Source organism: Eptesicus fuscus, chromosome 14 (assembly GCF_027574615.1).
Source record: "Eptesicus fuscus isolate TK198812 chromosome 14, DD_ASM_mEF_20220401, whole genome shotgun sequence".
NCBI lineage: Eukaryota > Metazoa > Chordata > Mammalia > Chiroptera > Vespertilionidae > Eptesicus > Eptesicus fuscus.
Window position 1 is genome coordinate 47,486,150 of NC_072486.1, and position 24,292 is coordinate 47,510,441.

Genomic DNA, 24,292 nt, shown 5'->3' on the forward strand with positions numbered 1-24,292 from the left:
ATTGGCAGCAATCAGTACCCTGCATTGTTTGGGACTTTAGGGCAGGCCACCCCAGACTGAAGGGCACTAATGAGCGTACCCGCCCAGGGGCCACTCTGGGGTGGCCGTGGCCCCGCCCGGGAGTGGCCCCGTCAGTCCCTCAGGCGGGCAGGAACTCGGAAGCCATTGGCTGGCGCGCGGGCTGCGGAGGGGCGGGGAGCGCCGCCAAAGGGGACTGTTTGCTCCTACGGGCTGTAGATGGAGCTGTCCGGCCCCGGCGAGGGGGAAGGCGCCTGGAAAACGTTCTTCTTCTCCCTGGCCGGCCCGAGCGGGGAACAGCACTCCCAGGATGCAGTTTGTGTCAACACGGCCACAGCCTCAGCAGCTGGGCATTCAGGGCCTGGGGCTGGACAGCGGGAGCTGGAGCTGGGCCCAGGCTCTGCCCCCGGAGGAGGTCTGCCACCAGGACCCGGCGCTGCGCGGGGAAATGGCCGAGGGAATGCCGCCCATGCAGGTGGGTGCAGCCCCAGCCCAGCGCCATGGCCGCGCCGCCCGGCCGTGGGGGCGGGGCTGCGAGCACCGGGGGGCCCGGGCGCGGAAGCGGGGCCCCCCGGTGGGTCGGGCACGGGCGGGCTCGGGGGGGCAGGCGGGCCTCGAGGCAGGCCCGGCCCCGATCCCGGTACCCTGGCCGGCCGAGGCCGCGCCGCAGAGCCGCAGGCCCCCGAGGCCGCGTGCCGCCGGGCCCAGTGCCGGCGCCCGGAGGAGGCTCCGCGGGGCCGCAGGGCCAGGAACGCGTGGTCGCGGGGACCTGGCGGAGCCGTGGCCGCGTCTCCACCCGGCCCGGCTCACCTCTGCGGGGCCGGAGGGTTTGCTGGTAGCACCTGGGCCGCCTCCGCAGGGTTACGCTGTAGCCACTGGGACGAAAAGCTGTTTTAAACCTATTTCGGTCTTTCACCGAGTGTCACGAGGAATTCACTTTTCCCTGCCCGGGTGTGACGGGGCCATTGAGAGGTGACTTTGCCTTCTCTCCTGCGGTTGGCAAACTTGGCTGCATAGTCTCATCACCGGAGCAATAAGACCCCTGCCGCCCAGGCCTCCTCCCAAACCAGTGAAATCGCGTCTGTGGGGTTGCGAGTAGGCACCCGTCCTTTCCGAAAGCCCCGCGGGGACCTGAGCATGCAGGCGAGGCTGGGAGCCCGTGGCCCGGAACTGTGTGCACAGGCCGTGGTCCTCCGAGAGGCCTGCGGGGGAGCGTGGGAGCGTGGGAGCAGGCCTCGGGCAGACCCCAGAGCCCCTCTGCTGATGGCCTGGTTCTCCCAGCGGGTCCTGACCCGTCAGCCGCCGGGTGCTGTGTTTGAGCATTCTTCAGTTTTAGGTCTCCAAACCTCAGAAAAGTTAGCTGGGCCTGGTGACTTCCCAAACTTCCACGGTTAGCCCTTGTTGCCTTCTGTGGGCCAGGCAGGAGAGAAGCCTAAATGAGCCCATGTGCAGAGCTTTGATGGAAATACCACCGCCTCTTACTTAGCAGGGTCTGGGGCCCAGCGTCCTGGTCCTCCTTCTCCTGTGGCAGTGATTTCCTGGAAGCTGTGGGATGTTCCTCTCTGGCTGTCACAGCTGCTCCAAGTTAGAGAGGGCAGTTGGCATGCCTGTCCCAGGCCTGCCCAGGTCACCTCTAAGCAACAGGTCTCCACTTTGCCCAGCCTGGGGCCTCTGCAGCAGCAGCAGCAGCAGCAGTAGCAGCAGCGACGAGAACAGAAAATGACACCTCTTCCTGTCCCTGGTGGCGAGGAGAGGCCGTTATTAGACACACTGTGGTCCAGTAACTGCTGGGTGCTGGTATAGTGTGGGACCAGTTCCCAGGTCACCTGTGAATGGTCACCAACCTCACTTGGTCATAGGATTCAGCTCCCAACCTGCACCCATGGGGTACCCCTCCCCAGGAGCCATAGGATACCCCTCCCCAGGAGGCAGGGCGGGGGCTGAGAGGTCTTCTCTTCCTCTTAGGGATGTCTCCTCCTCCCCTCCTCGGGGAGTGAGATTTTTTTGGCAAACCTATCCTCATTTTGGAAGGAATCTGAATCAATAGTTATATATGGAAAAAAGGCTGCTCGTCTGCTCTCTCGCTTGGGCTGTGACTCTGGTGCGACTCTGCTGGGAAGGTGTCAGCACCACTGACCTGAACTGTGTTTCGTTACCTGCAGCCGCACCTAGAGTCGCTCGCTCCAGGTGGCAATGAAACCAGGTGCTGTAGAATGACCAGCTGCCCGTCTTTAAAGCAGAGATCATCATTAGTGGCCCTAACCTGCTTAGAGTTTGCTGGGAAGGTTAGAGTCAGATGACTTACACGAAAATTCTCACCATGAAACAGAAAACATGAGGCCACTCTAAAGAGTGCATCATGCCTGGCTCGTGTGGCTCAGTGATTGAGTGACAACCTATGAACCAGGAGGTCACGGTTCGATTCCTGGTCAGGGCACATGCCCGGGTTGCCGGTTTGATCCCCAGTGGGGAGCGTGCAGGAGGCAGCCCACAAATAATTCTCTCTCATCATTGAGGTTTCCGTCTCTCTCTCCCTCTCCCTTTCTCTCGGAAATAAATAAAAATATATTAAAAGAAGAAGAAAAAAGAGTTCTTCATTAAGTCCAGCGCTTGAGGAAAGTAGCTGTTCTATTCAAAGAAAGTCATATGTGACATTTTAGGCCAAAGGTCAAAATGGGTGAACTAGTGACCAGACTGACTGGTTGGAAATGGGACGGTTGGGTGGGTGGCTGCTTGAGCTATTGCTGGGGACATTCATGAACACCATAGCCTGAGAGGCAGGGGCTTGGCAGAACGAGAATCTGTGGCATTTGATTCATTGGGCTCTTAGGCCACTCTCCCCCCAAACACAGGGTCTCATCCCAGGTTGTCACTTTCTCCCTCTGCACCCAGGCTCAAGAATGGGACATGGATGCCCGGCGACCTATGCCTTTTCAGTTCCCGCCCTTCCCAGACAGAGCACCCGTCTTCCCTGACCGTGTGATGAGAGAGCCCCAGTTGCCCACGGCCGAGATCTCCCTCTGGACCGTGGTGGCCGCCATTCAAGCTGTGGAGAGGAAGGTGGATGCCCAGGCCAGCCAGCTGCTAAATCTGGAGGGACGGACGGGGACAGCCGAGAAGAAGCTGGCCGACTGCGAGAAGACGGCCGTGGAGTTCGGGAACCACATGGAGAGCAAGTGGGCCGTGCTGGGGACCCTGCTGCAGGAGTACGGGCTGCTGCAGAGGCGGCTGGAGAACATGGAGAACCTGCTGAGGAACAGGAACTTCTGGGTCCTGCGGCTGCCCCCGGGCAGCAAGGGGGAGGTCCCCAAGGTATGTGGTGGAACGTTCTCCCTCCAGGAGTTAGCCTCCTCCCGGACCCCACAGAGCCTGCATGTTTCTGTCCTTGACCTTTCCCCTCCCTGAGATGTCTGGGTGTCTGCAAATTCCTGAAGCTTTCATGCTTGGGTTTTTTACTTGGCACCAAGTGGCCATTCCTGGTCATCTCTGTGTATGCTTTTTGTCTGAACGTGGCTGGAGACAGGCCCAAACCATGCTGACTGGAATCCCTTGAAAGTCATAACCACTACCCTCCCGTGTCCCCTCTCACAGTTCCTATTCCATTCGCAGAGCATTCATGCTCTGGTTCCTACTCCATTCGTCTTCCCCTGGCTCATCAACACCTCACTCTCGGTCCATGACCCTGGTTTCTAGTCCACTGAAAAAACTGAGTCACTCACAGGTGACGTCCACGTGCAGCCACGGCATTCATCCATCCATCCGCCTTGTGCACTCTGCCTGTTCTGTTCCCATGGGCTCCCTGTCCTCTGTCACTTACTCCAGGAAGTCACTCCAGCATGTCCCCCTTTTCTTCTGCATCATCAGCTCTTCCCTATCTATGGGACTGGCCAGCTGCACAATTGAAAACCCCCCTAGCCCCTGCATTTCCCTCCAGTTAGTGCCTTGGCTCTCTGCTCTGCTGTAGAGCAGATTTCCTTCGACTGGGCTGTATGTCTCCAATTCTTGCTTCCCCACTTTCTTTCCCTCCCTTTTTAACCTTTTTATTGTAGAAAATTAACCTTTTGCACTTGGATGTCGAGTGTGACTCGACACGGTTAGCATTAGAATAAAGGAATCGAGAAAAAAGCAAGCGAGTGCAAAGGGTTAAGACATATACCCAAGTAGATAGAAGAGAATAATGAAATCTCACAAACCCATCATCCAGTTTCATAATGATCAGCTCTTGGCCAATCGTGTTTCATCTAAATCCCTACCCATAGCCTTCTCCCATTTTATTTTGAAGCAAATCTCAGACATTAATTATTGTGTTTATAAATATTTCGATATGTAGCTCTAAAAGGTAAAGACTTTTTAAAAATGAATAGTCTCAATATATTACCACCACAGCAAACGCTTCAATCTCCTCAAATATCCAGTTGTTTTTCAAATTCCCAGTTATTCAAAAAATGTTGCAATCTCCCCCACATCACCCATTTGTTTGTTGGTCTATCCATTGTGATTGCTTTGTCTCCTAAGTCTTTTTTGAATCTGTAGGTTCCTCTTCCATCTCCTTCACTTTTCCTTGCAATTTCTCTGTGGAAGAAACTGGGCCATCCATCCTGTCGAGTTTCTCGCTGTCTGGATTCTGCTGCTGCATCCTCCGTGGTCTCATTTAATGTGTTCCTCCATTCTCCGTATTCCAGAAAACTGGTTGTTGGATCATGCTCCCTGGCACCCACCCCATCAGGCTCTGTTACCACCTCTCCATCCTCCTGGTCTTGCCAGAGCCCTCATCCCCTTCATGGTATTAAAGCCAGTGGCGGGTTCTCAGCCTTCATCCTCCTGGCCCCGCCGCAGCCTCTCCTGGAGGTGACCTCTCCCTCCCCGAGACACCTTTCACGTGGCTTCCAGGCCACCTCTCTGGGTTCTTTTCCTACCGCACTAGCTGCTCCTCTCTTCCTCACCGGTTTCACCTCCTCTCCCGACTTCTTGTGTTTGGAGTGGGCAGGGCTCTGTCTGACCTTCAGCTCATTTTCTACACTCCCTCCCTCACGATTTCATCCAGTTTCAGGGTTTTAAACGCAATCTGTGTGCTCTCAGCTCCCAAACGTTGTCATTTCTTCCTGCTCTTTACCTTGCCCACACTTCCTTGAATGCCAGATTCACATTCAGCATCTCCCTGGGGGTGTCAGTAGATACCTTAGGTTTAACATGACCTACCTGAGCTGACGCTCTGCCTGACACCTGTTCTGCCCAAAGTTGTCCTCATCTCTGGTGAAGACAACTACATCCTTCCACTTGCTCAAGACAGAAGCGTTGGGGTCACACTCCTTCCTCTTTCTCACACCAACTTCCAATATTTAGTAAATACCATCTGATTTTTCTTCAAAATAATATCCATAGTCTGACCATTCCTGCAACCTCCACCACTCCCGCCACTCTCATCTCTCATCTGGTTTTTGCCATGGCCTCCTGCCTGCTCTCCTTGTCTCTGTCCTTGTCCCCCACCCCATGTGGTGTATCCTCAGCGAGCAGCCAGAGGGATCCTTTTCAAATATCAGGCAGTCATATCACCCCTCTGCTTAAGACCCTCACCTGGCTTCCCATCTGATTCAGCGTTAAGCCCCCGGTTTGCCAATGGCTGTCTCTCTCTGACCACCTTTCTGACCTTATCTCCACTCCACCCCTTTGCCCACTCCTTCCTGGCACAGCGGCCTTTTACCATTCTGCCATCCACTGTCCATCCCCCTCAGGGACTTCCCTCCATTGAAAAGTTCCTTCCCTCCCTGTCACTTCCACCAAGGTCTGCTCAGTCGTCACTTGATCAGTGTGTCCTACTGTGGCACGAGGGAACCACGTCTCCCCAACCCCAGCACACTCTTTTCTCTGTCCCTGCTCTCATGTTCTCCAAGCACTTATGCCATCAGGCATCTTCAGTATTGACTTCTGTTTTTGTCTTCTTGGTTGGTTCTCTCTGACCACAATGTCAAGTCTGCTTGCTTCACTGTTGTGACTCTGTGCCTATAATAGTGCCTGGATTCTAGTCGGTCGGTATGCAAAAAATTCTTACCGAGTGACTCCGGCCGGAGAGCTCACACTCCCATGTAAGGGGCCGGGTCTTCTATGTCTGTATCTGCAGAGGTAACGCCCAGTGATTTCGCCAGAGGAGTTGTTAGACACAGGTTAACTGAGCCCTCATAGAACCTAGTTGGAATACCAGTAGTGGCCTGGTTCCTCCCTAAAGCAGTCCCTGCCACCGCAGTCCACGAAATTGGTTTTCAGAATGGCTTTGACAGTGCCTGTCCAGCAATCAGCATCTCTCACGGTGCTTTACGGTTGGCCTCGGTGCTCTGCCCTTACGTGGCCTTGTTGTGTGTTCTGTGCATTGGATAAGTATTAGGACTCCAGAGTTGACATGTGCCATCACAGAATGATGGAATGGCTATGGGGTCTGCAGTCAGAGGACTAGGGTTTGGATCTCGGCTTCATACGTACTGGTTTCCTTACCATTGGTCAAGTAGGTATTTTGCTATTGCTGAGCATCCTCGATCCTTCCTTTGAAAGAAGTGAAGTTTAAATAAATAATCGTCCAGGACAGTGATGGCGAACCTATGACATGCGTGTCAGCACTGACACGCGTAGCCATTTCTGATGACACATGGCCGCTGAGGCGGCCGCATGCCGAGGATGAAACATTTGCTGCTCCTGAGGATGAAACATTTGCGAAATAATGTTTTTTCCTCAAAGTGACACACTACCCGAGTTATGCTCAGTTTTTTGGCGAAGTTTGACACACCAAGCTCAAAAGGTTGCCCATCACTGGTCTAGGAAATTTCCAGCTGGTCTCTCTGAGCTTGTGCTCTCTTTCTGGAAAATGAAGGTGATAATATGCTTAGTGCATGGAGTTGTGAGGATTTGTTGATTTTGCTGATGGGACAACACTATGTATTAGTTATCTATTGGTGTGTAAAAAGTTGCCCCCAAATTTAGCAGCCTAAAAAAATCTTGCGCTTTTTGTGGGTTAGGAATCCAGGAGCAGCTTAGCTGAGTGGTTCTGGCTCAGAGTCTCATGAAGCTATTGACTGGTGCTCCAGCCATCTGAAGGCCTGACTGAGGTGGGAGGGCCTGCCTCCAATATCACTCACTCATTTGGCTGTTGGCAGAAAGCCTGAGTTCCTCCCCATGTGGGCTTCCCCACAGAGCTGCTTGGGCATCCTCCTGACATGGCAGCTGACTTCACCCAGAGTGAGTGAGTCAAGAGCGAGACTAGGATGGAAGCTGCAGTGTCTCTTATGACCTAGTCTCAGAAATCATACACCATCACTTTTTCATCTGTTTTTTAGAAGACAGTCACTAAATCCTGCCCACACTCAAGGGACTGTCAAAGAATTTATGGACATATTTGAAACCCCCACAACCATAAAGCACTGTGAGAATATAAGTTCATATTGCTCGCAATTATTGTAATTCATTGTGGACTCTTAGCTGTGCTGGATGCATCCTCTTTGTGAGATTCAAGGAAGGCTGTTGGCTCACAGACCCTTTATGCCTCTTGGATTCTGTTGTGTCTGTTCATTGGTTTGCAAATAATTTGTGGGTAGTATTTTTTTTTTATCCAGCTAGACTGTAGGCTCAGGCCATGTCTCAGACTTCTGTTGTGTCCTGACATAGTGAAGTTTTCAAAAGTGACATCCATTTCCAGCTGTGAGAATATGATTCTAGGATGTTGACCGTCCACAGAAATGGTGAAGTGAGGCAGAGGAGTTGGGATGTCAAAAAAAATAATGAACTTGGTTTTGGATACGGTTAGTTTGAGGTATTTATAAGTGATTAAATGGAGCCACTGAGAAGACTGTCGAAATGTGAACTATGAAGGGAGCAACGGAAAATTGAAGGGTGTCATCTGCAAAGAGGTAACGGTTGAAGTTGTGAAAAGAATGAAATTGCCCAGGGAAGAGTGAGGAAACAGGGAAGGGCAAGGGCAGGACCTGGGGTCTTGGGGGAGGAAAAGGAAGCCGTAAAGAAGACATGAGCCACGAGGGCAGGAGGCGGCATCGTTGTGGAAACCAAGCAGGAGAAAAATTCCACCAAGGGGGTGTGACCTTTCAAAGGGTGCGGGTTAACAACAGGAGACCACGGATGACCTTCCAGGGTGTGGCTCCAGAGAGTGGGGGTTAGTAGAGACACATTAAGAGGTTCAAGGATGTGTGAATTATGAAGAAGAAAGCACAGAGTGTGTCTTGGATGTTTCAAGTGAAAGGAGAATGTAGAGTTGGTTGAGGTAGCAGCGCTGAGTGGGGTTCTTCTTGGGTTGGATGACCCTGGAGGGAAATCCAGTGGAGGGAGACTGAATGGCCATTTGGGGTGGGTGTCCCAGGCAGGAGGTAGAGGAGAAATGAAGGGAGGGTTTGGCTTGGCAAGAAAGGGAGCTTGCCAACAGCTCCCCGAGATCAAGGCTAGACTGGGGGACGTGGGGGAGAGTTTAAAGAAGCCTCTCGGGGGGCATGGTGACTGAGAGGCTTCCAGAGCAGCCTGAGGCGAGTGATATGAACGTGCAGTGGGCGTCACCTGCCGAATGTTGTGAGTTTTCTCCAGCAGCAGGGAAGCAAAATGAAGAAAGTGGGCTGCATTGGCTGTTCCCATGGTCGGCAAACTGCGGCTCGCGAGCCACATGTGGCTCTCTGGCCCCTTGAGTGTGGCTCTTCCACAAAATACTACGGCCTGGGGGAATCTATTTTGAAGAAGTGGCGTTAGAAGAAGTTTAAGTTTAAAAAATCTGGCTCTCAAAAAAAATTTCAATCGTTGTACTGTTGATATTTGGCTCTGTTGACTAATGAGTTTGCCGACCACTGGGCTATTCCAAGTTGAGGACTCACCCAAGTCTATTGAGGGTCCAGGGAGTCTGTTTCTCAAGACAGCTGGTGAGCTGTGATCAGCATATGGGTGTGTGCATTGTGCCTGTGCAGGAGGCCCTTAGGGCTGTGGGCACCGGTGCACGGGCTGGCATTCCTAATTTATGGGAGGACATTGCCCACCCACCGCACTGTGCACCCGTGAGCAGACACCCAGAGGGCTGGCTCTCATTTGCACGCAGGTGCTACGTGGGCCAGCTGTGGCACTGTATGTGCAGGTGGGAGACTGGTGGACTAGGCTTAGAGCCTGGGGGAGATCTGAGGGGTTGGATTTCAGAGTGAGGGTGAAAGGCTGGTCCATTAGGGATGTGAAAGTGGTGGGAGGTAAGGCTCTGTGGTCAGAGAGGGGAAGTTCTGTTATTAAAATCATGGAAGTGAAACCATTTTGAACGATTCCGTCCCAGGTGAGGCCATGCTGGTGAGTGACAGACAAGTATCCTTGTCAAACTGAAATAACAGCTTAAATAACAGATTAGACTGCCCGGGATAACGAGGGACTGACAGTAGACGGTGGGTGACTCGGGCTACAGTGGAATTTCCTGGTATTGGCAACCACAGTTCAGCACATTCAGCAAATGTCTTGACTTCAAACTTTGTGCTTCTAGATGCTTGGGACATCGCCGTGAACAAAGCAGGTGGCGATCCCGGGCTTCCTCGCATGCCTTTAGCTATTACATGGGTAGTGACCAAAAATGTCACTGTGTGCCCAGAGGTGACCTGACCAGAAATACAGGTTTTATAACAGCGTTTTACTGTGTTTGGCTCACCGATACCCACTCAGAACTGACCACACCCCTGTCTCCCTGAGCGCCAAAAGCAGCACAATGACTCCAGCTCTGCCTTCATGTACCCAGTTTCCTAAAAGTGGAATTACAGAGGATATGGTAAATGCTTAAAAAAAAGAAGGCAGTGTTGGCATCATTGTTCTGGAAGCACAAGGTCAGGAACAGAATGGACTGACCACATTGAAGTGGAGTGGGCTGGGTTAGGGGGACGGGGAGCCCTGGAGAGCAAAGGCCGGGCTCCAGGGTCAAAGGCGCCCCAAGGTCTGAGAAGGGGAGTAAGGGGAGGTGCCAGACTAACACTCTTGTTGGCCCAGGTTCCGGTGACTTTTGTCGACATTGCTGTGTACTTCTCCGAGGACGAGTGGAAGAACTTGGACGGATGGCAGAAGGAGCTTTACAACAACCTTGTGAAGGAGAACTACAAAACCCTCATGTCCCTGGGTGAGCACCCCCCGCCTGCGTGGCCGCGGTCCTAGAGCGGGGCGGGGCGTGCTTTCAGCCCACGTTCACACTACCTGGCCATACAATATAAGACACGATTTGCTTATAATGCACAGGAGATAGAATGGTTCCTAATAGGATGGGAATGAAAAATCCAGGAACAGGGCCTATCAGAGAATCGAATGCCACCACTATTTCGGAATACGGTCGGAAGCGCTACATCCCAGCAGCCTTGATAAGCCACAGTTGGCCTGCTGTTGGCTTTCCGAGACCAGCTCTTTCCACACCAGAAAGTGGGGTATCTATGGACTCGTTTTCAGGTTCCCCCTAGGACCGTGGTCGGCACACTGCGGCTCATGAGCCACACGCGGCTCTTTGGCCCCTTGAGTGTGGCTCTTCCATAAAATACCACGGCCTGGGCAAGTCTATTTTGAAGAAGTGGCGTTAGAAGAAGTTTAAGTTTAAAAAATTTGGCTCTCAAAAGAAATTTCAGTCATTGTACTGTTGATACTTGGCTCTGTTGACTAATGAGTTTGCCAGCCACTGTCCTAGGAGATTGATTGCCTGACGTGCTCACATAACATCTACCACCCAGAGGGGCACTCAGCAGGGGGGCGGGGGAGTTCTGCCAACGCCCTGGGTCCTAACCCCTTGCTCAGCTTCACTCAGTCCCTCCTTCCTTCCAACTCATTCCAGACGCAGAGGGCCCTGGGCCCAAGCCAGAGGCCCCAACCCAGGCTGAGCCCAGGGAAGAGCCTTGCGTGTGGGAGCAGCGTAACCCAGAAGAGAGAGAAATCCTGATGGACCCTGACACAGGTGATGGCAGCTAAAAAAAGCCCAGGTCCAGGGCAGGGCGGGAGAAAAGCCCTGCCTCCCCCCACCCCCCTTCCCCGCAGCCTCAGTTCAACAGGAGCTTTTTTTAAATTGATTTTTAGAGAGAGAGAGAGAGAGAGAGAGAGAGAAGAGAGAGAAACATCAATGAGAGAGAAGCACATCAATTGGCTGCCTCCTGCACACCCCCTACTGGGGATCGAGCCCACAACCCAGGCCGTGCCCTGACCGGGAATGAACTGGTGATCTCTGGACGTATGGGTCCACGCTCGGCCACTGAGCCAAACCGGCCGGGCAACAGGGGCTTCTTTTGAGTTGTTTGTGGGGCCACTTCTGCCACCGTTGAAATTTGGTGGCCACTCACAGGAAGAGATTTCAGGGCCTGAAAGCCCACCAGGGTGCTGGGTTAGAGCCATGCCGCTCTGGACGCCCAGGCAAGCTGGGGAGAGGGAAGGGGACCAGGCAGGCCTGCGGCATCCCAGGCCTGACGGTGACCTGCAGTGAGAGGCCTGAGACCCGGGAGCAGCCCCGTGGGAGGGCGGAAAGGGGGTGTGCATGGACGTGCAGTTTTGCTGGGGGCCCGCTGCTTCTTGCTCAGTGTCCTCTCCAGTATCGTCCCCCATTCTCACACAGACCCCCACATCACAGGCAGACTTACTACCCCTCAAGGCTTTTCCTCACTCAAGAAGGAAATCCAGCTCCTGCAGCGTCACCCCCGGTCAGCTTCCGCCTGGGGTGGGAGGTGCTAGGCTTCCCGCCCCACGGTGCCCGCCAGGTCTCTCCTCGGGGCTTCAGCTCTCCCAAGCGGTGTTGGACCAGGTGAACTCTGCTCTAACTGCGTTCTCTGCCTTATCACCTCACTGTCACCTGTCCGTGCCTGTGTTTGGCTTTTTTTGCTGTAAGCATCTTTGCTGCAAGCATTTTTGCCACGTATGTTTTGCCACACAGTTGGCCATAGGCAACTTCACCCCAAAAGATCAGATAACCAGCTGGCATTTTGGTTTATGTTCGGCAGACTTCACGTATTTGAGATGATTGTCAGTTTGGTCTCATTTCTGCATTGACAAGGTTCTCACAGTGTTTGTGCTATTAAATCTTTTTTTTTCTTTTAATTGATTTGGGAGAGAGGAAGAGAAAGAAACATTGATTTGCATTTCACTTATTTACGCCTTCATTGATTGATTCTTGCATGTGCCCTGACTGGGGATTGAACCCACAACCTTGGTGGGTCAGGGTGATACGCTAACCAATTGAACTACCCTAGGTCAGGGCCTCTTCATTTATTTTTTTCTACTTTTATTGCCTTCTTTTGGGTTAACTGATCAATTTTTATGATTCCATTATATCTCTTGTATTGAATTATTATTTATATATTTAAAAATTTTCAGTGTTTACCCGAGAGTTTTTCCTTTTTAAAACATTTTTTATTTTCAATTATAGTTAACATACAATATTATATTAGTTTCAGGTATACACCTCAGTAATTAGACATCATGTAACTTACTAAGTGATCATGCTGATAAACCTTGTACCCATCTGACATCATACATAATTATTAGAATTTTATTTTTATTTTTTTAATCCTCACCCGAGGACATTTTTTCCATTGCTTTTTAGAGAGAGTGGGACAGAGGGAAGGAGGTGGGGGGTGGAGTGTGTGTGTGTGGAGGGTGGAGAGAGAGAGAGAGAGAGAGATCTACATCGATCAGTTGCCTCCCACACGAGCCCCAACCAGGGCAGGGATCAAACCTGCAACCTAAGAATGTGCCTTTAACCTGGAATCGAACCTGGAATCCTTAGGTGTCCAGGCCGATGCTCTAACTGCTGAGCAACACTGGCCAGGACTAGAATATTATTGACTGTATTCCCTATGTTGTATTTTACATCCATGACTGTTTTGTAACTACTATCTAGTACTTCTTAATCCCTTCACTTTTTCAACCATCCTCCCAACCCATTCTCCCTTCTGGCAACTATCAAAATGTTCTCTGTATCTATGAGTCTGTTTCTGTTCTGTTTGTTTGTTTATTTGGGGGATTTTTGTTTGTATAGATTTTCATGTTTTATTACATCCTTTTTATGTCTCTTATTTTTTTCTTATTTTTATCTATTTTGGCTGAAATTGGCTTGTGGCCTATTAGTTGTGCAGTGAAAATGCTTGTGGCAAAGATGCTTAGGCTGAAATACCTAGACCTGCAACCGTCTGAGGTCGGCAGCTGCGGCAGCCTTTCACAGTGACAGCACTGAGTTACGGCCCATCAGTGTGCCCGTAGGGCAGGGACCACTGTGCCCATTTTATGGGTGGGATGAGCAGGCAGAGCCAGGGAAGTCAATGACCCATCTGCTGGGCTGGGGGCAGCGTTCAGACCAGGACCACATGTTCCGATTGCTCCTCTAATCCCTTTACTGCTGTCTGCGCTGTCTCCTGCCGGGGCTGGTACATCGCACCACAGAACAGCGTAGGAGGAAGATGCCTTCTTGTCACGTGTCAGGGTCTTGTCTCTGTCTGTTATGGGTAAGGATGCCATGCTGTGCATCCTTATGGGGGCTTGGGTTGCATCTCTTTGCCTAGTCTAACTTCTTGCTAATTATATGCCTGTGTGAGTGGGTGCGTGGGGGTATGAGTGTGTGTATCTGGCCGCCTCTTTCTGACTCGGGTTACAAACTGGACCAATGAACTCCTACACGAAGGTCAGACAGGTCCGGATTAGCACCCAACCTGGCGTGGGGCTGTTCCTAGAACTCTCTCCCGGCCTTTCACACCACATTTTGCTGCTTGGCCTACCCCCTGAATGTCTCTGCTCCCAGGACTTCTGCCTGCAGGATCCCGAGACCCCCTGTGCTCGTCCCTGGCAAGGGCTGTCAGCCCTGCTCCTGACCCCAAGAGCACATCCAGGTGACAGTCATTCAGGAAAAGACACTAAACGATATGGTTTTATGTCCCAGGAGCGGAGCCCCTGGTGCCTGCACAAGACGCGTCTCAGGTGAAGCGTGAGGAAGCCCTGTGTGTCCGGGGTCAGCGGGGCCTGGAGGAAAGAGCTATCCCCACGGAGTCCATTACCGGTGAGTGAGCCCAGTAGCCGCCCAAGCCAGGGAGGGAGAGGAAGGTTCGGCAGGGTCTGCAGGTCCCAGCGTTGTCTGCCATGTGTGCCAGACGCGGGGCCTGAGCTGGAAATGGAAGAGCTATGGGTCCAGGATGGAGGAAGAGACAGGGTTTCCCCATGGGGCACAGACGTGGCACACAGCGTGATGACTTGCCAGCACATCTGGGCTTAGTTTGGTTTTCTCTGTTCTTTGTAATATTATCAGTTTTTAACTATTCCTTTTGACAAGCAAGGTTAGGGCAGCACTTTATGAGGCTCTGTGGGTGGGGGAATGTGTCGGTCTATAAGACCTGCTCCTGACCAGGAAGAGTGTTCACTGTTTTATACAAATATTCATGAGCTGTGGCCTCCAGGCACCAGCTCGGTTGCATCCTGTGGGGTAGTCTGGGGAGTTCCTCTTAGATGGCATTGCAGCTGGACTCTATGTGAGAACTCTGTTAGAGCACATGTGTGTTGAAGTTCTCCAGAGAACCAGCAGGGGTGTGTGGGGATGTGTGTGTGTGTGGAGAGAAAGAGAGCAGATTGATTGACTGACTGATTGATTGATTGATTGATTGATTTGAAGGCATTGGCTTCTGTGACTGTAGAGTCTAGCACATCCAGAATCTGCAGGGTAGGCTATCAGGCTGGAGACCTGGTCTGCTGGCAGAAGTTCCTCTTCCCCGGGGGAGGCCAACATTTTCTTTAAGGCCTTCAACTGATTGGATGAGGCCCACCCACATTATGGAGGGTAATCTGCTTTACTCCAAGTCTACTGAGTTCAATGTTAATCTCATCTTTAAAAAACACCTTCACAGCAACCTCTAGAATAATGTTTGGCCAAATATCTGAATATTGTTTGTTACTTCTCTGCTCCCAGAAGGTCCTGGGAGCAGAGAAGTAAGAAACATTCAGGGGTTAGGCCAAGCAACAGAATGTGGTGTGAAAGGCCAGGAGACATAAAATTAGACGTCACCCGATACGTTAGCATACGGTAGCTCTCCTAATCCACAGATTGGAGCTCACAAACCTCATCCCCTTCGTCAGAGCCTGACATCCATAAGTAAGTGATGACAGAGGCTGAGTGGAGGAAAGCCCTTGTCATCCAGTCCTTCGTGGCACTGCAGCGTTGCTATCTTCAAAGAGATCTTTCCGAGATGAGAGGGCAGTAAAGGGTAAATGAGGTGTGATGGCCTCTGAAGAAGAAAGGAGATGTAGAATACATCTTACAAATATCCCACTAAAACGGTTAAGATAAAAGGCTTCTGAGAAGGTACCATTTTCCTGGAAAATGAGGAATAGCTGCTTCCAAGGTGGTGCTCAGTACTCAGTACATAGTACTCAGTACATAGTACTCAGTACATAGTACTCAGTACCTGAGCATGAATCTCCTCCAAGGAGTTAAGTTCCCAAGCACAGAAGGACTTTCTCTTGAAGTCACTGTTACATCATTCCCCAATAATATCCACTTATTTGCTGCAAAAGCTCCAGTATTTGAGGCCAAGCTGACTTAAACCTCTAATTAATTAGCATAGGTTAGTTATACCCAATTTGTAGGGAAAAGACACAACTGCATGTAGTAAGAGATTTACTCAAAGCAAAGACTTGTGGGCATTTTTGTATCCCCTGACACCTTTGCTGGTCTCTTCCCACGTGCAGACTCGCCAGCCTCTGCCCAGGACCTCCTCTCCCGAATCAAACAGGAGGAGAACCCGTGCGTGTGGGATCAGCAGGACTTGGCAGAGAGAGATATTCCAACAGACCCCAATTCAGGTGAGCATGGTGCTTTGAAATATTGGGAGGAGAAGGCTGCTGGGTTTTTTATTATTATTATTGATTTTAGAGAGAGGGAGGGAGAGGGAGATAAAAACATCAATGGTAAGACAGAATCATCGATCAGCTGCCTCCTGCATGCCCCCTACTGGGGATCAAGCCACAACTCAGGCATGTGCCCTGACCCAGGAATCGAGCTGTGACCTCCTGGTTCATAGGTCATTGCTCAGCCACTGAGCCACTCCAGCTGGGCTGCAACTTTGTACGGATTTTAGAAAGTGGAAAGGGTTTTTCTAAAGGAGTCATTAATTGACAATTTGCGGTGTCAATGTAACTAATATTAAAATTACTTCAGCACTGATTTTTAAATAATAAATATAACCAAAAAGGCTTTTAAAAGTTGTGTATATGTCTGTAAATGTATATTTACACTTTCTGGAATTTTTCTCGAGTGAATACTAGTTAGATGTCTCCCAGGTAAAACTTCTGGGGAGGGTCTAGGCATAAAGGAAAACATAAAATAATAATTGGGACGCCCTACTGCCGTGGACCTCTGTGTGTGTGTGTGTGTGTGTGTGTGTGTGTGTGTGTGTGTGTGTGTTGACATAAGCTTGCAGACCTGGAGAACTCCAGTGTCATCTCATTTGGTAAACATGACCCCAAACATGATCCTACCCCCGCATACCAGGAAGAGAAGATGAACTCTACAACTTTACAATGGGGAGGTGGAGAGGCTCCAGGGCAGAGGGAAAGCCAGGCCTTCCTGATAGAGTGCAGTTCTTATGACGACCTTTGCTCACTGCTTCCACCATTGCTGATCTTTAAGTCCCACCTCTCATCCCTCGGTCCTGTGGGCCTTCAGAGACCAGGCTGCCCTCTGGCGTGTCCTGGACCTACAGGCTGTTCTGGGGCTCAGTGGACATAGTCAGGAGACCTGGGTTCTAATCCCGGCTCTGCCGCCACACAGACTTTGGGACAAGCCTCCTCCTCCCTGACCACCGGGAAATGTAGTGAGCACAGTGATATCCTGTGCATGAAAGCATGAGGGGGAGGACCGCCCCAGTAAATGAAACTGATACCAGAACCTCCACTTGCCCCGAGAGCTGAGCTGCAGCCTTTGCATGTGATGGTTTTCGAACCTTTGATGGGATGCTCAGCAGAAATGAACAGATGCTAAAACTGCCTTCTTTCCACGAACAGAGTCTCTGATCTCGGCACATGACATTTTGTCATGGATCAAGCAGGAGGAGCAGCCGTACCCGTGGGGCCCCCGCGACTCAATGGAAGGAGAGCTGGGATTAGACTCTGGCCCCAGTAAGTGCTGCGTGCGGCGCGCCCGGGACCCCTGGGTGTTTGTCCAGAGGGATGGCTGCTCCCTCAGCCTACCCCTGATAAGGCGATGCTCGGTTGGGGCAGGCAGCCTTTCATCGGTCTGCACCAGAGGCAGTCCCCTTTCCTTTTGCAGGCTGGGAGGCATGCTCGTTTCCTAGGGCTGTCTTAAAGTCCCACACCCTGGGTGGCTTTAAAAAGCAGAAATGTGTTGTCTCACAGTTCAGGAGGCCAGGAGTCTGAAATCAAGTGGTGGGCAGGGCCGCCCCCTCTCTGAAAGCTCTAGGGAATCCTTCCTTGCCTTTCCCAGCTTCTGGTGTTTGGGGCAATCTTTGGTGTTGCTGGGCTTGTAAGTGTGTCGCCCCAATCCTCCGTCTTCACGTGGTCCGTGTGTTCACCAGGCTGTCTTCTCATAAGGACACGGTCGTATTGGACCAGGGGCACCCTGCTCCAGTGGGACCTCATCTTAACGAATTCCATTTGCAAGGACCCTGTGTCCAAATCAGGTTGCATTCTGAGGTCCTGGGCATTCAGATTTTTAGTTTTTGGTGTGGGAGAGGGGAGGGAGGTATAATTTAGCCCATAATAGTAGGGAAAAGGGGAGTGGGCTGGGACAGAGCTGACAGGAGTTGATGGCCGGAGCCAGCCCTGAGCTGGCCCCCCAGTGTCGCTGGTGAAGATCCTGAAGCTCGAGTAGAGAGAGGGGATTTCACCCCCAACAGGTCTCTGACCAAACGTCTCATCAGTTTGGGTCTCCTGGGCGTTTTTTGAAGCTCCACTTATTAACTAGTGACCTTAGGCATATGTTCATGGGGATTTAACACTCTTAGCATCAGGGTAGCGTTCCTTGCCAGACCCAGTACCATCACCCTCTTCTGGATGATCGGAGTGTTGAATCCATATTCCTGACACCCTCTAAGAGCTTAAAAATCCATGTAAGAGCTGAGGACACAAGTCATTCCTGACCTGAAAGGCCATTTCAAACCCAGGTCAGCACATCCCACTCTCTGTGAGACACACTTAATTCAGTGTGTTAATTAAGTGACTTTCTCCAGCCCTCTTCGGCTGCTTGAGGCCGGACGCAGCAGTGGGGTTCCAGTCGCAGGCAGAACAGAGGACAGAGGGTGAGGGGTTTCACCGTGAGTGTCCGCAGCGCTGACCACAGAGCTAAGCTGGGCCGGGAAGGGAGAACAAAGGAGACAAAAGCAGCCGGGTGCTCACACCGCGTTTGCGGAATCATCAGCGTAGCATTAGGGCTGTTCTGGGCTGGGTTTCTAGGGAAACAGTCCCTGAGATGGAGGCTTAAGTGTAAGTGGTTTCCTCGGGGTCCTCTGGAAAACTCCCGTGAAAGAATGAGGGGAGCAGGTTGGGGTAGAAGGAGCAGCGAGGCCACAGCCAGGATCGCAGGCATTGTCCTGGACGTTCCGACTGAGGCCTGAGCATTGCCTCTGCCCTGATCACTGTCCTATGGAGACAGCTCTTTGTTCTTTGCTGGTCAGTTGTGATTGGCATAGAAGGGGCAGGCTGGGCCCAGTCTGTTTAGGGGTGACTTAGAAGGAGAACAGGCTTCAGTCAGATACTGATGAGCATGGGGGTGGGAGTGTGGCAGATGCGGCCTGGAAAGTCACCTCCAGGGAGCAGATGGGTCCTGGGCAGAGGAGAGAAAGGGATGCCCACAGGAGGTGGGGGACAGAGTACAAGCTTCACCTTCTTTATTCTTCTTCCATGGACCGCCTACGGCGGAATCCTGGGCCAAAGGTCACTGCTCGGTTGCTCAGCCTGGACTTTGTGCCTCACTGGTACTGGAAAACTGGGAACTTGTCCTTGAGACATGGGGGTGCACTGAAAAAGGCATCGTGGCAGGAGCAGGAACAGGCTTCCTGGGGAGGCGGGCTGGGCAGCCACTTCCACACTGGGGTACGGGGCCCCAGTCACACGTGGTCAGGGTCCAGGTGGGTCAGGCCTCAGGATGGAACTCACACCAACCCAGCTGACCAGGCTGCTGTACAGGTCGGAAGGCAGCTTGCCTGGTAGAAAGATGACTCACCTGGGAGGGTGGGTATGGTCCCAGCTCCCCGCAGCCCATTCCTGTTGGCCTCTAGACAAGCTTTTCAACTTGAAAAGTTCTGGCAAATTCCCTCCAGTTGAGAGGTTCTCCTCAGATAAATTGGCCTTGAACATCAGAACACAATTAGGTGTATTTATTTCCAGGCAATTCTGCCTTAGAAGGTGACTTCCACATAGCACCCAGCAACCCCCCCCCCCAACCCCCAGCATTCTGGATGCATTTCCTGTCCTACCTGCAAGCTACCTGCTCTCCAGCAGGTGGCTTGGGGCAGGTCAGAGGGTCAGGGAGCCCAAGAGCCATATGGAAAGTGACCATTTGCCTTGTTCAATCCCCTCATTTTCCTAGAGAAACCGAGGCCCAGATTTCCTGTGACTCCCATGAAGCCACGGGCAGATTAGCTAAGCACCTGGGCCCCTTGCAGGGTCCTGGTCAGAGCACTGTCAGGGTGTCATTTCTGTGTCTCTTCCTCCCCAGGTGACAACCTGCTGCTGGTGAAGAACCCGAACCCGGCCCCGGCCCAGCCGCCCCAGCCCGCTCAACAACCGAGCCTGCCCCCACCTCCGGTGGCCGAGAATGCCGGTGGCCCCCTGAGCCGGGCCGCCCCCGGGCTGCTGGAAGACAGCTTCCCCGCACTGGCTGGGGAGCGGGGCACGGCTGGCGGGGCGCAGGCTGGCAGCGGCGGGGGCGCAGGCGGGGGACCCGGGGGCGGTGGGGGCTGCGGCAGCTGCTGCCCGGGGGGCGGGCTCCGGCGGGGCCTCCTGCAGGGCGCGCGCAACAAGCCCTACTCGTGCCCCGAGTGCGGCAAGAGCTTTGGGGTGCGCAAGAGCCTCATCATCCACCACCGCAGCCACACCAAGGAGCGGCCCTACGAGTGCGCCGAGTGCGAGAAGAGCTTCAACTGCCACTCGGGCCTCATCCGGCACCAGATGACGCACCGAGGCGAGCGGCCCTACAAGTGCTCCGAGTGCGAGAAGACCTACAGCCGCAAGGAGCACCTGCAGAACCACCAGCGGCTGCACACGGGCGAGCGGCCCTTCCAGTGCGCGCTGTGCGGCAAGAGCTTCATCCGCAAGCAGAACCTGCTCAAGCACCAGCGCATCCACACGGGCGAGCGGCCCTACACGTGCGGCGAGTGCGGCAAGAGCTTCCGCTACAAGGAGTCGCTCAAGGACCACCTGCGTGTGCACAGCGCGGGCCCTGGCCTCGGCGCCCCGCGGCCCCTGCAGGCGCCGCCTGACCGAGACTAGGGCTGGGCTGGGGGAGGGAAGGCCGGCGGCAGGCGCAGGGGTGCGGAGGGCCTGGGGGCGGCCTGACGACCCTCGATCCTGCTGTGGCTCCCAGTGCGCCTTCCCTCCCTCCACCTGCCACCCGCTGGAAATCGGGAACAGGAATTGCACTCTAAACAGGGTCCCCAAGAGGTGGACAGGGGTCCCCTAGACCTGTCCAGCCTGAATGAACGGCCCCGCTCATCTCACAGGTGGATCCAGGGGCCGGCTGAGCGGCTTCCCGCAGGGAAGGTGCGGGAGGGACAGTGAGGAGGCCAGAGGCTTCCCGCACGCCCTCAGACACCTGGAGTGCCCATTTGGCCACTGGGGTCTCAGATTGTGATCAAGGGAAGCAACCAGGGAGTCTCGGAAGCCCGAGATCGGGAAATCAGGTCCCAAGGCTGAGATGCTGCAAGAGGAAGCAAAGGTGTGACTGAGCTGAGGGATGTGCTAAGGGATACCACCTCCATGACGACAACACTGCCTCGCGTTTGAATAGCGCTTTATACTTTTTTAAACGTGTTTTCTATCCGTTATCTATTTTCGCCCTTAGCCTGTCCCTCTGTGGCAGGTGGGGGTAGGGTTTGCCTGACCCGGTAACCAAGGAAAGGAGGTGCAGGTCAGATGGTTTAGCCCAGATTACAGAAGAAGAGCGGCAGAGCTGGGACCGGGGCTCCTGACCCAGCGCAGTGTCCCCACCACACACACTGCCTACCTCCCACGTTTGAGAGACAGACCTCTCTGGCCTTGCCTCTCCTGGTCTCTCTCCCTTGCCCCTGACCCACCAAAAATAATCAGAAGCCACTGGGGACAATTCGTGGGGTTCCTGGGAGTGGGCAACCGATTGGCTACAGAATGCCTCAGGTTGTGCTTCTGAAAGGCTCTTCCTCTGTGGGCACTTTTGGGGCCCAGGCCCCATCCCCCAGCCCATCCCTCCCACCTCTAGTCCCTCAACCTGGTGCAACCCATCTTGTTACTACTCAGTAGTGACCCGGCCCTCCAGAGGCAGCTGGTGCCCTGGGTCAGAGCTCACCCTGATGATTTATTCCAGTTTCCCCAGAGCCACAGGGTGAGAGCAAGGCTCATGCTGCCGGGGCCGCCATGGAGGAAGTGCATCTCTTCCCAGGAGGGCCAGGCAGTGGGTGCTAGAGGCCGAGAGCCTCCGTCTCTCTCCTGCCCTGAGCCTCCCAACCGGTGCTATCTGTTAACTGACCATGCTCACGGACATGGACGTGGACACAGACCTCCTCTGCTCCAGACCCTGCAGGCGCCGCAGGAGGCGCCCAAAGGACTCCCTTGTGTTGGTGCAATGCTCCGTGGTCCCGAGGGGCCACCGTCTCCATTTCTGCGTCTTGCATGGCCAGGCACTGGGGTGGGGTGGCATGCCCCAGGACCCTTGTTTGTGTTGAGAATGACTTTTTCCTGCTCCGCCCATCCACCCCACTTCTCTCCCATCCGGGGCACGGTGGGCAGCCTGCACCTGGCACCACATCTGTGAGCGCTCTGCTTCCCCCCTCACCTGCACCGCTTGGCTGTCCTCAGACCCCCGTTTGCCACGCAAAGGGAATTCTTGAAATTAAATAAAAGGTGTCCAGATTGCAGACTGCATGTTCACAAGGCCGAGGGTTCTGCATTGTGGCTTCGGACAGGAAAGCCTCCATGCGACTGGAACCCAACTAACTGGGATTTTTCTCCTTCATTCATTCTGAAGGAGGCAAATCTTGAAACTAGTTGAGAAATTAAGCAGACAAGTTCAGTGGAGTTTTGTTAGCGCAGAAGGGACCCTCTAAAACATTGTTTTTGTGGGGAGGGAGCAGTATCTGCTTTTCAGAGGCATATGCAGAAAATCAAGCTTTTCATCATCTAAATAATTGGAAATAAGACTTTTTTTTTTTTTTTTTGGCTGTTAAGAGTATAAAGATAGGGAGAGATCACTACTGAGACATGGATTTGAAGTATTTGAGCACGTAGTTCAAGTGTACATTTTGCCCTCAAGGAGCTGATTCCCAAAGAGGTTTAGAGACTAAATTAGAGGGCAGAAAGTTAGTACCTGGTTCCTTCATCCTAGTCTGGTAGATCCCAGGGCACCAAGAGCCCCCCCAGCCTCCAACGCTGGCCCGGGAGAGTCCAATAGTGAGCCCTGCCCCCGAGCTGATCCAAGGTGATGACACTCAAGATGGACCTCTCCCAGGCAGCAAGGATCCCGAGAGGGGACCCTGCAGTCCACTTTCTGAAGGGCCTGCTTTGGGTGGATTTTTATTTCCCATCTGATAGTGTGTTAATTAAAATTAACTTTTAATTTAAAAATTAATGTGCACAGTAAAGTTTCAAATGGTTAAAAAAAAGGACAATCCTCACTCGAGCATATATTTTTATTGCTTTTTAGAGAGCGGAAGGAAGAGAGAAACATCAATCATTTTCCTACCTGATCCGCTGTTGAAAAGCATCCACTGCTAAGAGCTTTTTTTTTTTTTTTTAATATATTTTTATTGATTTCAGAGAAGGGAGAGAGAGATAGAAACATGAAAGATGAGAAAATCATTGATCGGCTGCCTCCTTCATGCCCCACACTAGGGATGGGGCCCGCAACCTGGGCATGTGCCCTGAGCAGGAATGGAACTGTGACCTCCTGGTTCATAGGTCAATGCTCAACCACAACTACACCAGCTGGGCAAGAGCTTTTTTAAAAAAATCCTCACTCAAGGATGTTTTCACTTTTTTTTTTTTTTAGAGGGAGAGGATGAGAAACATCAATTAGTTGCCTCCTGTACCCGTGCTGACCAGGGATCGAACCTACAACCCTCTGATGTACGGGATGACGCTCCAACCAACTGAGCCACCTGGCCAGGCTACTGAGAGCTTCTTATATGTCCTTCCAGAACTGGAGAAGTCCTCAAAGGGAATGAGGTGACAGGCCCAAAGGAATGGAGAAGTGCTAAGCTGACAAAATTATCAGATGTCTGCTGCACACGCACACAGCAGGGTGGTGCAGCTTGAGCCAAGCGTGTTCCGCTAGGATTCTCACTGACCTCGAGCCTAGTGCAGCATGCTCCCCAGCATCGTTTTTGTTCGTTTTTGAGAGAAGCTACACAAAGGATATGGTCCCTGCCACCTAGAGACTAGGATAGTAAGGGGAACAGAATAGAAAGGGTCTCTACTAAGTGGAATAAAGCTGTGGCCTGTAAGCTTTCTTGAATAAAAAATGTTTGGGCATATATATGCTAATACATATACTATAAATCACACTTGCAATAGAAAAAAAAGGTCAAGGTAAATATTTTAAAGCATTTTAAACTATATTATTTGTGATTCAAAGACTACTTCTGTCACTAAAAATGGGGGTGTGAGTGAGATATCTAAGGTCACATTCAGCTCGGTGTGTGTGTTGGTTTTTTTATTTATTGATTGATTTCTAGAGAGAAACATTGATTTGTTGTTCCACTTATTTATGCATTCATTGGTTGATTCTTGTATGTGCCCTCATCGGGGATCAAACCCACAACCTTGGGGTATCAGGAGGACATTCTAACCACTGAGCTACCCGGCCAGGGCCTCTGCATATTTTAATCATTCATTCTACAGATGACAGGATACGAGTATATTGATTTCTCTTATAACATTACCATCAATGGGAATAATTATGAACCTAACTTTAAAGTTTATTTGGCAGTTGCTCTTTGAGCCTACCTGCTCTCGCTCTCCTTCTGAGAGTATACTTTCACTTTAATAAATCTTGCCACTGCCTCTTGAATTCCTAAAAAAAAAAAGTTTATTCAAAGGCATATGTCAAGATCTGGGTGTCATTGGG

The 24,292-nt window shown here is 52.2% G+C and overlaps 1 protein-coding gene across 1 annotated transcript; it reads left to right on the forward strand.

Annotated features, from left to right (window-relative positions):
• Positions 1-223: 223 nt before the first annotated feature.
• ZNF282 (zinc finger protein 282) lies at positions 224-23,929 on the forward strand. The gene is made up of 8 exons (XM_028128953.2): positions 224-493; positions 2,911-3,330; positions 10,009-10,135; positions 10,832-10,951; positions 13,913-14,029; positions 15,709-15,822; positions 17,023-17,136; positions 19,694-23,929. Exons 1-8 carry the CDS (start codon positions 329-331, stop codon positions 20,464-20,466), a joined length of 1,950 nt encoding a protein of 649 aa, XP_027984754.2. The 5' UTR covers positions 224-328; the 3' UTR covers positions 20,467-23,929.
• Positions 23,930-24,292: the final 363 nt, after the last annotated feature.

Excerpts from the sequence above, each read along its gene's own strand:
- ZNF282 (XM_028128953.2), top strand. The coding sequence starts at position 329 with ATGCAGTTTGTGTCAACACGGCCACAGCCTCAGCAGCTGGGCATTCAG. Across the intron at positions 10,952-13,912 it reads CCTGATGGACCCTGACACAG|GAGCGGAGCCCCTGGTGCCT; the intron begins GTGATGGCAGCT and ends TTTATGTCCCAG. Across the intron at positions 15,823-17,022 it reads TCCAACAGACCCCAATTCAG|AGTCTCTGATCTCGGCACAT; the intron begins GTGAGCATGGTG and ends TTCCACGAACAG.